The 16,862-nt window shown below is 46.6% G+C and overlaps 1 protein-coding gene across 4 annotated transcripts; it reads left to right on the top strand.

Annotated features, from left to right (window-relative positions):
- Positions 1-1,769: 1,769 nt before the first annotated feature.
- RGL2 (ral guanine nucleotide dissociation stimulator like 2) lies at positions 1,770-16,740 on the top strand. 4 transcript variants are annotated; one of them, XM_053472726.1, is made up of 19 exons: positions 1,770-1,831; positions 5,633-5,974; positions 6,566-6,670; positions 9,627-9,704; positions 10,033-10,196; positions 10,532-10,585; positions 10,838-11,105; positions 11,313-11,531; positions 11,833-11,936; positions 12,441-12,525; positions 12,610-12,675; positions 13,018-13,092; positions 13,727-13,759; positions 14,034-14,155; positions 14,924-15,016; positions 15,342-15,438; positions 15,517-15,783; positions 15,875-15,983; positions 16,122-16,740. In XM_053472726.1, exons 3-19 carry the CDS (start codon positions 6,596-6,598, stop codon positions 16,313-16,315), a joined length of 2,103 nt encoding a protein of 700 aa, XP_053328701.1. In that variant the 5' UTR covers positions 1,770-1,831; positions 5,633-5,974; positions 6,566-6,595; the 3' UTR covers positions 16,316-16,740. The 4 variants fall into 4 exon arrangements, with proteins under 4 accessions (XP_053328701.1, XP_053328699.1, XP_053328698.1 ...); XM_053472724.1 differs by having other exon boundaries at positions 15,517-15,795; XM_053472723.1 differs by lacking the exons at positions 1,770-1,831; positions 5,633-5,974; positions 6,566-6,670 and adding an exon at positions 8,422-8,813 and having other exon boundaries at positions 15,517-15,795.
- Positions 16,741-16,862: the final 122 nt, after the last annotated feature.

Below are 16,862 nucleotides of genomic sequence, written 5' to 3'. Positions count from 1 at the left end.
TAAAAGTGAAATAGGAAGCAGGAATATTCAATTAAATATCTAAAAAAAAAAAATAGTTTTCAGTTCTAAGTGCAACATATAGACATGTTTTTATGCTAAATTGATTAATGTAACGTTTTAATCATGTGACGTGTCTATTTTTTTCCGAGGATATATTTTATCCTTAATAATTTATGCGCGTTTATCTGGTGCGGATGTGGCGGGTAAATCTTTTAGTTCCCCATCCTGTATCATAAAGAGCTGGAGGTCTAAAAAGTTCCCCAGAGAAGCAATGAAGGCAAACTGTCAGCTTTAGTATGGTTTGGTCATCTCTATGATACTTATCTTGGGCCTTTATTGTTACGACTTATCTCTGTTATCAGGATGATGGAAAAACACACAGGCTCTCGGCTACCTGGTGTAGGGTAACCATGTGTCCCGGATTTAGCCCAGGACAGTCCCGCAATGGGGCCGACTCGAGGCTCTGTGACAGGATTTTGAGGTATAATTCCGGGGGATGCATTAATTCCTTTATCATACAGGACAGCCATCTCTTGTACTTTGCCAGCGTTGCCTACAATTTCCTTTTCGTGCCCCCCCCCGTCCCTGTGTGCTTAAGAAAAAAAAAAAAAGTCTATTCATATTTAGGAATAAATTAACTGAATTCACGCAAAAATGCCTTAAAACAGCATCCGGCTCCCGTCATTGAAATCATTTGGTCAAAAAAATAAAACTTGTTTGAAAATCGTGGTGCTGTCTGTATTATTCTATCCGCGTGGAGGTCACGACCACCGCCATTAAAATGATTTGACCAGCAGCATTAAGAAGTGGAGGAACAAAGAGGTATTATCATATTGACACCAGTCGCCAATACCCTATATCCCCCTGTATCCACCTATAGCCCCCTGTATCCACCTATATCCCTGTGTATCCACCTATATCCCCCTATACCCCCCTATATCCACCTATATCTCCCTATATCCCTGTATATCCACCTATATCCCCCTGTATCCACCTATAGCCCCCTGTATCCACCTATATCCCTGTGTATCTACCTATATCCACCTATATCTCCCTATATCCCTGTATATCCACCTATATCCCCGTGTATCCACCTATAGCCCCGTATAGCACCCTATATCTCCCTATATCCCTGTGTATCCACTTATATCCCCGTGTATCCATCTATAGCCCCCTTATATCCACCTATATCTCTCTATAGCCACCTATATCTCCCTATATCCCGTGTATCCACCTATATCCCAGTGTACTATCCACCTATATCTCCCTATATCCCCGTGTATCCACCTATATCCCCGTGTATCCACCTATATCTCCCTATATCCCCGTGTATCCACCTATATCCCAGTGAACTGCAATATCTGGCACCTAAACTTCTGTGGACTATAATTCCCATCATACTTATCCAGCTTCAGGCCCTGACGTGGGCTAGGCACACCCACGCTTCTGGACTATAACTAATCCTATCATGCCCCGCCAACCACTGGCGTGGTCAACCGTCAGCCGTGTTTGCGAACGTGTCTGCTCTCATTACCTGTAACATGACCCCCTGACATACATGACATCCTCGCCTGGTTAGTCCCCGCCTGCCTCCCGGCTTCCAAATCCGCTCTTAAGACCAGTTCTTGGAGGAAAGCTGCGGCCGCCGCGTACAGGAGTGCCGAGTATCCCCCGAAAGCGCGTGAGTTCAGATGGCGTCCTCGGCAGGCGTTATATGACGGCGGAGGAGCTTTAAATACAATCTTTTATGGACTTTTTTTTATTAAAGCTGGAATTTGTACGTGTGGCGCGAACGACTAAAGAACAAACGGCATCCGAAGCAACAGGCGAGGTTAGTTCTGAGGTTTTCTGAGTTGCTCAGAGACCTGCCGGCAGATCGGCCCCGTTCGGCCCCCATCTAGTCGCCCATTTATTCCTGCTGTAAAGACTCAAACCTTAACCAGTCGTTGGTCTCGTCTTAGATTCGGGAGCCGTATGTCTATCCCAATGCGTGTTTAATACCCTCACTGTATTACCCTCTACCACTTCTGCTGGGAGGCTGTTGTATTTATCTACCACCCTCTCAGTAAAGCTTCCTTGCCTTTCAGTACATATAGGGCAAGGTTCCCTAAAACTGGCAACCCTACACCAACCCTACACCAGCCCACTTATTGGCAAATAGTCGCCATCAGTAAACGTGCCGGACTGGCGCGCCTCGAGTGTTTGAGTATCCCCTTGATCTCTAGATACTTGACATTCTTACAATGCTGCTGAGTTTATTGCATGAACAGCAGAGGCAGGAAAGGGTTAAGACTGGTTGGTCCTCGGAGTAGCTTTATGTTCAGGATAGTCATATGCTGATCCCATCATGTTTAAATTACCTGCGGATGGAAAGCTGTTCCACTTATCTACTACCCCTTTGGTGGTGTAGTTTCCAAAATAAAACGTACTTATCCGCTGTCATGTACTTTCATGGCTCCCTTTTGTACCATATTGTCATTGTGCGGAATTTAAAATGATTTATTGTAATATAAATAATGTTTATAATTCTAAACAGCGCTACGGAATCTGGTGGCGCTTTATAAATCAATGTCATGTAAAGCAGGCTAGAAAGAAAGTTCCAAAACCCACCACTATGGGGAAAAGTGGCGCTGCAGCCCCCTCCAGGGAAGCGTGTTCTAAACAAACTGTTGTTCCAAATGTTACCAGGAGGTGGTGCCAGAGGTGAGCGCAGTAGGCGGATGTGTTGGGCATTTCTTATATCCAGGAACTCCCTGGGTTTCTCCCGGAGACTCCGGTGAACTGACGCGGCTCCGGGTCTCCGGTCACGGAGGGAAAGTCACGGTCACGGGAGCGGTGTTGTGGCACGCTAAACCGCTCGACCACCTCCACTTTCCCTTAGCTGCACAGATAATTTTGGCCGGTATGGCATGTGTGGTACGGGTAATATGTAATATGTGCCATGTATGTCATCTCAGCTATATATGAAATTAATGCAAAGAGCCCAAAGACCAAGCATTCTGCCCCAGCTGGCACGGCGGGCATCTCACCAGGAGGGACAGTTTTGTCCCAGACATTGTGGTTAGAGGTATTGATCGGGGCTTTTCTGAGCCTTATATCATCTATTCATAGCGATTTCTGTAACTAAGTAAGAAGGATGCATTTTATTTACATAATTTAACTATATGTGCATTCCCTGCTGTTTCTATCCACGTTATTGGGGGTTTTAGGGCTGTAGAACCCTCCAATACCCCCATACCCAGCAAACATTCCGAACTCCTACAATGTACATTCCGATTCCGCCAGGGCACCCGGAGACCAGACGCTTAACGTGACTTTGGTCTTCGATGCTTCCATCGGCATGTGTGGAGCATCGGTCCTTTACCGGAATTTATAACGCGATTTATTCTTTTTACTTCATTCTTTAGTGCGTCGCCTTTTTCCGAGTCATCGCGGACGGTAAGCAGGACTTGTTAATAACCCATATATGATTTAAAGCCTTGCGGTGCCAAACTTCCACGGCTCTTTCTTCCCCTCCCACCGATTGCCTGCCAAAGACGCACTTATTTTAATCATATTACAGGAAAGATTGATCGTCCGTCTTTCTTAGTGAGGAGGCAGCCGCTGAGTCCTCCTTTGGATTGTTTACCGGTGTGTTGGTGCAAAACCCCATCGCTGGCAGATCCAGGCTCCATGTCGCGCAGGTTGGGTAAGTCTCTCTGCAGCGCCTTCTCGCCTCACCTTGTACTGGGGGACCGACCACAAGACTATGATGATGGGCCCCTGGCAGAGCGGAGGGCCCCATGAGGGCCACAGCGACCATAATGGCGCCATGTGTAGATGCTAGGCCCCTGCATAGGGTCTGTGTGCATGCCAGCAGGGCTCCCTGATATTAAACTGATCTATATGCTAGCGTAATAAAGACATATAGCGCTTATAGGCAGTATAAATGAGGGGTGGAGTATATGTAACATACATGTTTCTGGGCTATCTCCTAAATCATTCCCTGCATGACTTGCTGATACAGCGGTGGTGCCCTAATCATTATCAGGAATAAATAGAATAATGAGATTGGGAAAAAGAGAAGTATAGAAGTTTACTTCAAAGGAGGAGAAGTGTTAAAACAAGCGGTCGTAATCTAACACTAGCGGGTCGGAGGCTTAGATGGAATGGACGGAGGTTTTACTTTACTGAGAGGATGGATAAGTGGAGCAGCCTCCCAGCAGAAGTGGTAGAGGCTAATACAATGAGGGGATTTAAACATGCATGGGATAGGCGTATGGCTCCTAAAGACAAAACCAGCGACTGATTAAGGTTTGAGTTTTTACAGCTGCAAAAACAGGCAGACTAGACGGGGCCGAATGGGCCGGATCTGCCGGCAGGTTCTGTGTTGCTTTAGGACCAATAACAATATATTCTTCTCTATACTGGCGCTACTTTCCGAGGTATGGTGGAGGTATAGAGACTGACACTCAAGCTCCAGGCTCTCGGCACGTCTGGGCACCCCACGCAGTATGTTACATTACATTATTCTTTTAATATCAGCTCCCCCAGGACATGAGCTCCACCTCGTTACATGAGACGGCACGTTAGGCGGTCTAGACAGACGGGGAGAACGTACCGGGAGCTGGTTTATACTCCCATACAACTCATACGTGTGCGATCACCCATACCAGCCAGGTACTCCTGACTCACCGGGTCCTGACCCAGATGGAGAAGCTCAGCGACCCAACGAATAGGCCCGTGGGCCCCGGCCAACAGCCCTCCATACTCACCTCGCAGTAGACCTGGAGCTGTGGTGTGTGGCTGTCATCTGGATGTGCCTGGCCACAAACTGTGCGACTATAACAACATAATGTGGGGCCACGCATATCCAGTCAGCGGCCACGCGTTTGGCGATCGCTGGCCTTAAAGTGCCAGGGTCGTCAAATCATCCCCTGGTCCGGCCCTGATCTCCATGAATATATTTTGTTTATTCACATACATTCCATGGAAACAATGTGCTACAATGTAACGTTAACATTCACATGACGGAATTCCAAGAATGCTACGGGAGAAACACCAGTTGGGCTACGAAAGGAGACATTGCAGGCAACACATTGCCAGTAGCCTCATTGCCTGGTCACCCAGCAACTGCTTCCCATAATTCCCAGTCTCAAACCCGCCATATTTCTCCACAAAACCCTCAGATATATCCTAGGCTTACGGTGTGTTTGAGCTTTATGGCTCTTTTGCTCTTGCAAAGTCAAGGTCTCGATAAAGTTGACGGTTCCAACAAACCAATTGTGAGTCCATAGTGAATATATACTTGGAAGTGAAATGCAAAAGGTTCGTGTTACCAGGTCCTGACTCCTAAATTGGTGGTGATAAAGTCTATGAGTAACATCTACCCTAAATGGTTGCAGGGGCAATATTAAGGGGTCGAAACAGGGTACGAGGTCCATCTTGCTACCCCTAGCATGTTCCCGTGATTATGTACAGGCTCGCACGTGTTAATGTTGATGGTCTACATGTTTGCAGCTGCGTTGGTGAGAGAATGTCACGTTATGGTTCCACTGTAGGTGACGTCTTGGTTAGACTGATACAAAGTTACTGTGTATTCTCGCGAGCCAGGAAGTGCACGCTTACAGATTTCCTGACTTCCTTCCTGCAGCGGAGGATGTGACGCAAGCCTCAGGATAAGGTGAGGCCAAAGAGGAGTCTGTAGACGTGAAGTATTCGCTCTCTCAGCTGCGAGGCGTCTCCACCTCCTGCGAGATGTCCCCTCTACCACTGGCCCAAAAAACGCAACCGTTAGACTGAGAAGCAAAACACAACAGAAGAAGACCGTTCCACGGAGAGACCAAAGAGACCCCTCGTACCTCAGTGAGACGCCTTTCGTTACAATTAGACACCTCCATATCTGAGACATATCTCCAAGTCATCTACAGCAAGGAACGGTACCAGAGAGCCGGGCTCCATGCCTCTGCTGGCTTCCGTGTCCATAGTTAACCCCGTGAGTGTGGTATTTATATATGTTGTGTGTCTGCGTTGCTCTGGACAATACAATAGGCGATACATCTAAAGGTAAAAGTCCTGCAAAATAAGAAACGGCGGCCAAAAAATTGTTTTTTTCAATGACAATAGTTGCACATTCAACCCTTTGCCTAATGATGGGTCCAGAAACGTAAAAATAATAACGTAAAACGTAATTATAATTATTAAGTGTCTGCATGAAAGGGAGGAAAGCAAGAGAAAGAAGGCATCTCACTGAGCTTCGAAATTCTCATTCATGCTACAGACTCGTTATCATCAATCATAATATTTCATTATTATATATCTGTTTATTTTATTTGTTTTATAGATTTTTACATTATATTATATTTTTTTTAATCCTGTTTGCCTGTTTTAAAAACTGCTTTTTCACAGAAGACACAGAAACTCATAGTTTTCGTTCATTGGTCGATGAATCGTTTCTTGAGGAACGTTTCAGAAGGTGTCTTCTTGATAGGATCGCTGCTTGCCCGTTCCATGACGTCATACTGTCATTGTTTTCACAGTATGACGTCAATTCACAATTGACTATTGTTTTTTTTTTCCACGGCAGGCTTGTTATGTTTAGCGTGTGCTGACACACATGATCCCGCGCACGCTAAGGAGGGCGTTGGAGGAGGCGAGGCGGGAGCACAGGGCACGTGAAGCCCAGACAGAGGTGAGCATCAAGACGTCTTTGGTCTCGGGCTGAGAATGCTAAAGTGTGGGAGTCGCACTAAACTAGAATATACCGTAATCTGAGCCATGGTGGACGTGACCACGTCCGGCCCCCCAGAAAGGGACGATTTGGGACCCTGTAAAGTTATTATTTGTGATGATGAGCATTAGATTGATTGCCATTTCCATAGCTTTAAATAGGTAAACAAAGAGGTTACCTTTACTGCAGAGAGAGAAAGAAAAGAGAGAGAGGGAGAGAGAGAAAGAGAGAGGAAAAGGAAAGGAGAAAGACACAACCCCCGTTTCGAATGCAAGGATCTTTCTCGGGGTTCTTTAGAAATTACCATCTTCCAGGGTAAACAGATCCGGCTCAAATGTTTCATTTACTTTGATGCTTTGCCAGCAACGACAGAAAGCGGATTAAAACAAACAAAAAATAAACCCTTGCTCTTTCTGAGCTCTAAACGCCCGATTTGCTCTTTATGGCTGGGATGGGTCGCCCCACTTAACAGAGACCCCGTAGCCCAGTAGCAGGCCGGTCATTGGTAGCGGCCCAGCTCTCCTTGCTGGGAGAGGGGAGAGCATGAACTGGAGAGGCCGGGTGCTTTTTTAGACCTCCGATTAGACGGAGGAAGCTGCAGCCAGCAGCAAAAGCTTTACGGTGCGGGGCAAATCCTGGATTTTTAAAGCTGTTGGAGCTCCGGCTCACCCTCCCGTAACACAATCCGCAAATCTCATGAGCCGTGCTTTATTTAACTTGCAAAGCAATTACCCCTCCCTGGGGCTTTTAACTTAACTTTCGTAAATGCAATTTACAAAAGCAGGCCTATACTTTCCATCCAGCTGTATAAAATATATATACACTGTATAAATATATATACACTGTATAAATATATATATATATATATATATATATATATATATATATACACGTAACGGTATTTTTATTGAATAGAGAACATATGTGAGGATTTTCGGACCGGTAAAATCATGTAGCATTAATGACGATTAGCATCCAGCTTTTGGTATATGAAATGTCTCTTTGCATCAGCCGCTCTGTACATTCCAGTATAATATCACGCTGTGTGATAATGCCGCTGGTGTTTCCATAGCAACAACTGTATAGCTATCATTACGGCCAAACAAAGTACATTCAGATAAAAAAATAACTTGACCCGTGGGGGTAAAAACACATGAAAAACTTTTTTGGCAACCAGTGGAATGTTACGGCTCTGTATAGTATCTTTACTGCATTTTATACATAAACACCATAGAGTAGTTATGTACAGGACAGCCAGGGGGGGCAAAATCCCATCGGAAGAGGGGTCATTCTATCTGGATAGGGGCAATAGTTATGCTTCTATAGTAGAGGATCCCCATTGAAAATAACTCTGGCATTTAAAAGGTTAACCCACAGCCTGCCAATCCCATGTGTTTATTAGTCACTATCCAGGATGTTTTCATGCCGGAGAGCCACAAACAGCCACTGGTGGAAAGTCTTCTAGTACAGATGTGTCGCACCGTCTATTAACCCATTAAAATCCCTGCTCTGGTTCCGGGGGGCCGGAATCTGAAATAGACGCCTGGAATGCAGGTCACTTTGGATAGTAGGGACTGCCCCGTGAAACGTCTGCTGCTTGGCGGCGTGTATTTGAGGGAACTAGGTATGTGTAAATTATACATGCGCGTAGAAACCGGTTCTGCAGGGCGTGTAGCGAGTATCCATGTGTGAGCGTGAAGTTCAGGAAGTGACAAATCCGGATCCCAGGAATAAGATCTCCTTGTGACTGCCTCTGTTCCAGATGTGATCTCTCTCTCTGACGTCTCAGCTGTCTATTCTACCTGTTACCTGCCCCCTGGCCGTTCCCTTCCTTTGTTTTCTGCCCCTGTAATCTGACCCCCGCACCTCTTCCTCTTCTCTATGGATTCACCTTCCCTGTCGCTCCCACCTGCTGCTCCTTCTATCCCAGCCCTTTCCCCCCTCGTTTTAATTCCATCCTCCCCCATCGTTTCGCCTCGTCTCTGAACACCCCCTTTCTCTTCCCCTCCCTTCCCCTTCTATGAATGTGGCCCTCAATCTGTGCGTGTCACGGGGAGTCCCCTGTGTCACTTCCAAAACAACGTGGTACTGTCTACCTGGCAAGGTGAGTAATAGTATGTATATCCCACAGCTGGACCCTAAGTGATGGTATCACATGACATGTTTCCGTGTCCAGTACACGCGTGTGTGCTTTTGAACATTATGTTTTTATGTGCTTGTGGTCTCCAACGCATCGCTGGCTCCTCCGGTTCTTGTTTTATTATTTTAGTGGAGTTTTATTGCTCTATGGACATTTTGGATCGGTTTGCAAGCTTTAGATACCGAGCATGGTTATCGTTTTAATCAATGGATCTTTGGCGGAAGACGAGAGGGTATAAATGAGCCAACGAGGACCTTCCTACCAACACCTGCCTCGTGGCTGATGAGAAAGGCAGGCAGAGGATGGACAAAGTGGTCCAGAACAGGCCAAGTCCAAACCCGGAAGGACATCCTGGAACTTCAACCCATCATTCCTTGTTCATGGACGTGGGACGTATTTCTATCCTTAAAACTAAAATCAGGATGATTTGATTATGGTGGGCACACGATATGGGATGATGTGGAGCAAGAAGATAATACTTGATCCAATAAATGACCCCAATGCTTTGTTCTACACCTGATCAGGGTATGAAGAGTCACCATGGGTCAGTTGACCTCCGTTGTATGGTCCCATGGGAGTACGGATAACGTTCTAACTCCAACAATATCCAATATAACTTAGAAAAGAAAGAGGTTAAAAATATGCTACTTTTTATTTTAAACGTATGTTTTGAGGTCCTCCACACACCGCATATTGTGTGTAAATTGGAGACAATCCATGTATTTTTGGCACAGTATGGAGGGCTCAGCTTATTGCTGTGATATGGTTTTGTTGCAGAGTTTGCAATACGATGGAGAGGAGGAGCGTGACGGAGTTGTGTATAGTGTGTACCTGCGCACCACAAGCACACACCAGGTAACACAACTGTTCCAGCGCCAGGATGTGTGTAAATTGATTTATAGGTGGTGTGTACAAATTAACATGTGGGTTATTGACTAAAGGCTGGCCGGCCGCCTAACCATGCATCCAACCCCACCACTAAAACAAAAGTGTCCCCCTTTGGCCATCAGAAATGTTGTAAAGTGCGCATCAAGTCAGACCCCCACGGGCTATTATGTGTGTTTTGGGTGTATTATTCTCACTACCTCTAGGTGGCGCTGTTTTTGTGAGGGTCTAGTTTAAAGGTCCATGTTTTGTTACGTGCTTGTGGTTGTTGTTAATAATTACACTTGTTTCTCCTTAGACTCCGGTTAGAGTGCTAGCTCTACGGGCTGGCACGCTGGTAAGAATTGTCCTCCACCTTTTGGATGCCCGAACCCTGGGGGACACTTCCTATATCCCAGCGTTTCTTGCAACGTACCGTGCCTTCACCAGCACCGCCGAAGTGCTGCATATACTGTTGGGCAGGTGCGTAGATGAGTGTGTACGTTTATCTGTGTAATAATAACAAGTGCGCAGCCTGCATGGTCAAGAGAAATCAAGTGCTTTCCAGTCTGATGTGAAATAAAGAGAACTAGGTCATCACTAATAAATTGGGGTAATTGAAACCCATCGCTCTACATGCCATTAGCAGGCAGGGCATCTCTGCGTTGTCATTAGTGGTTCATTAACAGTCTCACTCTCTCACCTGCCTTTCATTCCCTCCTCTCAACTCTTGTAAACTTATGTAAACTCTTTTGTAAACTATACACTATACATTTGTTTACAAGAGAGTCTTAATGTGCGATGTCTGCTATTTACAGGTTGGAGAGCGATGCTCAAAAACCGAGAGGCGAAGATGGTGGAAAAGATGATGAGTGAGTTATTATTATTTATTGGTTTATATAGCACCATCATAGTCCACAGCGCTGTACAATTGGCTGTTCCGTTCGCTTGCGCTCTGGTGGGGCCTGTGGATATATCAGCGGTACTTGGGATTGTGCTGGATGTGGCTTCCGTTCTGCCGCCTTGGCCTGTATCATCTCCCCAGATTTGTCGGACTTTGGCAGAAGTCTCCAATTCCTTTTCATCCCTCTCACTTCTGTTCTGTAATGCGTATGTTCTTCCAGTATCAGCAGTCTCTTCTGTGGCTGGATGTCTCAGTATCCCGAGGACTTTGCCTCCCTTGACCCCGATAAGAGGAAGCGTCTGTCTCTGTGCCTTTCGAAACTGATGAAATCCAACCTGGTGGCAAAACTGCAGGAGCTGAGCGTGGAACAGAAGGAGGACCAAGAGCTTCTCCCCACGCTGGCAGAAGAGACAAGTCCCTCCGACCCACTAGACATCCTGGCCTTCCAGGCTGGACACGTGGCGGAACAACTGACCTCTATGGAAGCTGTGAGAGAACTGGCTGCTCTTTATTGTTTTGTTTCTTTCACATGGTCCTCTTTCTTCTGTCCTCCATTTTTTGGAGTCACCCTTACCGGGTTGTGTGCATTATATGTATAGGGGATATATGGTCTGGGGTTATAGTGAGGTTTATATAGACTGTATAGTCATTAATGTTAAAACCCTAAAGCTTTGGGTTCCTCGTTCTTTTGGCAGACACTTTTCTTGCGGGTTGTCCCATACGAATGCCTAGGATCGGTGTGGTCTCGGAGAGGCAGAGGAGGAGAACAGGGCGATCGCTGTCACAGCGTCAAAGAGACTGTCCGTCACTTCAACCGTTTGTCGGGGGCCGTGACATCCTCCTGTGTAAAAGACCCCCAGCTCAGACCTCAGCAGAGAGCCCGGGTCATCGAGAAGTGGGTGAGGGTGGCAGAGGTAAGAGAGCAAAGAGAGATGTCTCATAACTTCCTTTGCTGTCTAGCTGGCAAAATGTTAGTCCGTGTTTCTTTCTGTCTCTTTGCCATACTGTCTATCTGTCTCTGAGTGCTGACTTCCAAAGAGTAGCCGAGTTGACTCAAAACCTCGATAAGCTCAATAGAACAGCTAGACCTCGACAGTCAGTTCGACGGAGTGCTCTTGACAGCAATATGTCAGCAGACCTCCAATGTTCGACTCCGAGTACATAGATGTCTCTGTAGGAAAACCCAGATCCTAACGGTCCTTTTTAAATCTTCAGGAGTGCTGGAGTCTCAGGAATTTTTCGTCCGTCTACGCCATTATCTCAGCTTTACAGAGCACAGCCGTCCACCGTCTAAAGAAAGTGTGGGCCGAGACTTCCAGGTAACCAGCCTCCGGGCACTATACTGTATAAAAACGGGGTAAAATTGGAATTATTGGCTGCGAGCTAAAGAGGTCCAACAAGCCACCAAGTTAATTAAAGTACATGAATTATCTGTAGTTCATTTGAATATGAAGCAAAGAGTTAAAAAAATTCCACATGCAGCCACCAGGTCTAGAATAACAAGGGCTTTGGGAAGCATTTACACATTGTCTGAATCCTTTCTGTGCTCCCTCTATGTGTTTTTCTGCATTCATTTTCTGTCCCTGTGTGGTGGATCAGATCGTATAGAACACGTTGGCCATGTTGGCTTCCATGTGCTTTGACCTGCATTATTACCACATGGCTGGAATTGCCCCCCCCCCCGGGAATGTTGCCAGCCCCCCCCATGTGACTGTGGTAGCGATCCACTAAATAAATAGACAATGATTAGACAGTCCGATGATGGCGGTAGCATTGTGGGAGCTGTCTTTGTTATAACGGGGCATGGTGGGGATGTCTCGCAGGGAGATCCAGCGCAGTTACCAGGAAATAAGCGAAGTTTTCTCAGAGAAGGACAACTACGCCCGAATGAGAGAGCTGCTGTTCCAGGTGAGACACCGAGCGCTCTAATAATGTAGAATAGAATCGTAAAACAGCGTGGTTTTCCCGTCTCTGAATTGTCTCTCTCTGCAGTCTCAGGACTCCTCGGAAGTGACCTCTAAGAGACACCCCCCTCGCTCCAAAGACCCAAGAGCAGCGGTGAGAGACCCCCCCCATACCCTTGGGTACTCTAATTGCCTCTTATCTCTCTTTATCACGTTCCTCTTATCTCTGTTAAACTTCTCCATTATTCTTATCTCTCTTTATCACTTTGTATATCGATCGACTGCTTTTATCTCTCTTTAATATTCTACTTACATCCCTTACACTTAATGACCGATCCCCGGAATAGGCTAATAGGTATCGTCATTAGTTACTGATGTTTTACAGCGCCGGCATATTCTGCAGCGCGGTACAATGGGCATAATCATCTAAATAAAGAAAAGATGCTCCTAGGAGCTTACAATCTAGAATGTCTCTTGATCCTTATTGTTTTCTCAGGGCGTTATTCCATACCTGGGGGTCTTTCTTACAGACCTTGTCATGTTAGACTCGGCCATCAGGGATCATCTAGAGGTAAGATAGATAGAAACCCCATCATCGTGTCGGGTCCTGTCTGAGATGGGTTCTGTATTCTTGCAGACCTTTAAGTGTTCCTTTTTATTATTTAAGTGGGAGATATAAGGTGGTACTTTGATTGCTTTATCTACTAAACATGCATTAAACTATTAAATTAGTAAGACTAAAAAGTCTGTCCTTAAATGAAAAATGAGATTAAGGATAGGGTAACAAAATAATAAAGTTGGCTCTGTCATCAGGGGTCCAGGCAAGCAGGGGGTCCAGACTTTGATCGTTCACAGGCCCTCTCAGAGGCTCCCACAGCCTGCTACATGGGACTGGGCCCTCGTGGCCAGCTATCCCTGTCTGGATCCTTGCTGTATTTGGGGTGCAGATGGCTCATTTGTGGGGACTGGGGGTCAGGGATTGGGGTCTGGTGTCTCCATTGCAAGAATGGGGGCAGGGCAGTGAAAGGATCATGGGCTGGGACAGTGCATGGGGGGCTTTTTTTAGGTTTTTGCCCCATGATTTGTGATGGTGACCTTGCTATCCAGATCAAACATCAGATGGCTGAGGGTGTATAGAGTGGGGAATAATAAATGAGCTGCCGCTCAGTCTGTGGAGATCTAATCGCTGATTGTCATGTTTTCAGACTGGATATCTAAACTTCGAGAAGCGGAGAAAGGTGAGTCCGTTTTTAAAACCCAACTTTTACATTGTTTCCATATTTGTATACCTGCCAAAAGTCATAGATTTCCAGGAACATTCCCTAGTTTAATAACAAACGCCACCCCAGCTGTTGTGGGGGATTATTGTTGACAACGCTGCGTGTCCCTGGTGATTATTGGTGATAATACCGTTACCGTTAATGCTGCCGTTCCCTCCGGCCCTCCCTTCCACCTCTTATTCAAAAGCTCTCTGTCCCTCCGTGACGCTCCTTCTCACTCACCTTTCCTCAGGAGTTTGAGTCTCTCTCACATATACGTCTTCTGCAATCGGTCTGCCTCGGCTATCGCTTTGATACTGACCCACAATTTGTAAGCTGGTTCCGGAGACTGCAGCCAATCAGCGAGGACGACAGGTGAGAGTCTGGACCCCGTGCATTAAACACGTCTATATCATACATGTGCACGTGCTGTGAAAATATCGGGCTCAGAGGCTTTATATCAACATCCTATTCCTTATTCCTAAAACACGTTAAAAAAGAATCTCTGGAATAATAACTGAATATAGATCTTTCTGCAACTTTAATTTTAGATTTTTTTAGTGCTTGTTTTATAAATTAAATGAGGTGCCGTTATATATGTTTCTATACACACACCTTCATTCCCTTCATTCATGCACACTTACTATAGCGCCTGGCCATACACACATACATACACATGCTCATTCACACTTGCCCTTACACACACATCCTGGCTTACACTTGCCCTTGAAGTCACACACTTACTTGCCATTAGACACACTTGCCCAAACACTTTGAAACACAAACACTCTCTCTCCCCTTTCTAATTATCTCCCTCCTTTCTCCCCATCACTCATCTTTTTCTCATTACTTCTTTTCTCTCTGCCCGTCTCTTCTCTTTTTCTCTCCCTTTTCCCGCATCTCTCCCATTTTCTCTTTATCCCTCCCTTTAATCTGTTTCCAAACTTTCTTACTAACAGTGCAAGAAGTTAGAAGCAGCCTTTTTTCTGTTCCCATGACAACAGCTCAATTCAGCAGAGTAGGTGGAACAGCAGCTTTAATGAAGAATGAGTGCTTTATTATATGTATATGTACAGTATATGCGTGTGCATTCCATGTACTATGTTCCACCTGCACAGAAACACATCCTTTCTTCTTTTGCAGCTACCGACTGTCCTGTGACATCGAGCCCACTCAGGATACGGTTTCTAATACAACCCCTGTGAGACCGACGGTGATCATCACGCACTGCACAGAGTGAGTGTATGAATGTACACGGCAGCGCATGCACAGGACGCCTGAGATCGTCTATAACGTATTCACTAAAGTGCCGCCACGGGCAGATCTGGAGTTGGTGGGTCGGGCAGGTGTACAGGCTGGTCCTCCCCAGACTGGCTCTGGATCTCCCCATGGGACATCCTAAGTGAACGGCTCCTCCAAGAAGGGCTGAGCTGGCCCTGCAGGATGTATAGTTCAATGGGTGATTCAGGAATATATAGTGATGTCACTGACTTGGAAATACCTCTCGCTAGAGAAGGCACCTCGTTGTGACGACAATCAATTCACGTTTTTAATTTTACAGCCTTCTGGCCTCCATTGTTGCTCCATTTGGCCCCGGCTTGCACCTGGTGTCCTGGGACTCACCCTGTGAGCGACTGATGACCCCCAGCCTTAGCCAGGTATCTCCGCCGGATCCTTCCTACCTCCCGCAGCACTTCTGCATGGCCTAAATCAGACTATTCTCTTTGTACCAACAGCAGCACAAGAGCCCCTCAGTGCCGGCTCTCGACACCCTGGAGTCTCCCAAGCAAACTCTCAAAGGTTTTCCGTCCGCCGGCACCGCGGGTCGCACGCACAGGCGCTCGGCTTCCTGCGGCAGCACCATAATCTCCGCGTCGCAGAACAGCGGCCCTCTGAACCACGCGGCGGATCTGCATGCATCTTCCGACCCGACAGGAGATCATCGCATCATCCGTGTAAGAGTGGAGCCCGCCGAGGAGAACAGCGTGTACAAGAGTGTGCGGGTGAGTGCGCGGGTGAGTGCGAGACCTGACAGGGCTCCATACGGCACAAACCATTTCTATACATCACAACGCGTATCATTCCGCATTACAGATCAGCAGCCAGGAGAAGGCGCCCGTGGTTATTGACCGAATTCTCAGGAAACATCATATCGACACCCAGGGGCAGCATGAACTAGTGCAACTACTGCCGGGGGGCAAAGGTCAGTGTCCCAAATGCCATATTTAATCACTTTTACCCAGTCCTGCGTTTCTGCACCACAATGCCAGGTCTGCATCCCACAGAATAACTCTATACATATCGCACAGTCATATAATGTGTCACCATTTAACCCCCACAGAGCTAATTATCCCGGGAACGGCGAATGTCTTCTACGCCATGAGCTCGGCCAGTCTGGATTTCCTGCTCCGTCCGCAACAGCCTGCGCGACCGCCGCTTTCTCCCACCGTGCGGCATGCCACCCGCATGCAGATCAGCGCCACCTTTCCTAAGGTTAAAGCCAAGGCGGGGGACCTTGCAAGGGTCCTCTTCTAGAAGAGATGGCGCATCGGAGGGTTCGTTCTTCTTTGGGGTCAAGAACATGACCAGGTCTTGAAGAAAACGCGAGACGACGGATCGTGGTGCAAAATAGCTACCAAGCAACCACTTTTTCTGCCCCGCAATGCCTTCCAGGTTGGGTGGGCCGGGGTAATCTGTTACGTATTGAACAGAACGGTGCTTCTGCATTTGCAAAAAGGACCCGAGCGATCAAACGAGGAAGGGTTTCCGTTTTTTTTTTCCCAGCCCGGCCGTTGACATCAGACTGTATCGTGCTGCTGCGTTCTATACACTATCACTAAAACACTATGTATCCTTTATATCCTGTAACTAAAGATCCATGTAATGTTTTTAATGACTTTGTGCCTATAAATAACTGTGTAACTGTTTTTAATGAGTAAAAATGCTGCTTCTTTGCCAAAGATTGTTGCTTTATTTTAGATACTCGCATGGAGGGGATCTCACCAGAGGAAAAGCAGTCACCACTTAGAAATATAGAATCCGACAGCAGATCAAACCCATTCGGGTCCCGTCTAGTCGCCCG

This window comes from Spea bombifrons, chromosome 8 (assembly GCF_027358695.1).
Source record: "Spea bombifrons isolate aSpeBom1 chromosome 8, aSpeBom1.2.pri, whole genome shotgun sequence".
Lineage (NCBI taxonomy): Eukaryota > Metazoa > Chordata > Amphibia > Anura > Pelobatidae > Spea > Spea bombifrons.
The sequence above is the reverse complement of the archived record's forward strand: the minus strand, read 5'-3'. Positions and strand labels throughout refer to the sequence as shown.

Bases quoted from the DNA above. Each gene is read 5' to 3' on its own strand.
- RGL2 (XM_053472723.1), top strand. From the start codon at position 8,730: ATGAATGTGGCCCTCAATCTGTGCGTGTCACGGGGAGTCCCCTGTGTC. The intron at 8,814-9,626 runs GTGAGTAATAGT...GTTTTGTTGCAG, and splicing joins GGTACTGTCTACCTGGCAAG to AGTTTGCAATACGATGGAGA. The intron at 10,197-10,531 runs GTGCGTAGATGA...TGCTATTTACAG, and splicing joins CTGCATATACTGTTGGGCAG to GTTGGAGAGCGATGCTCAAA.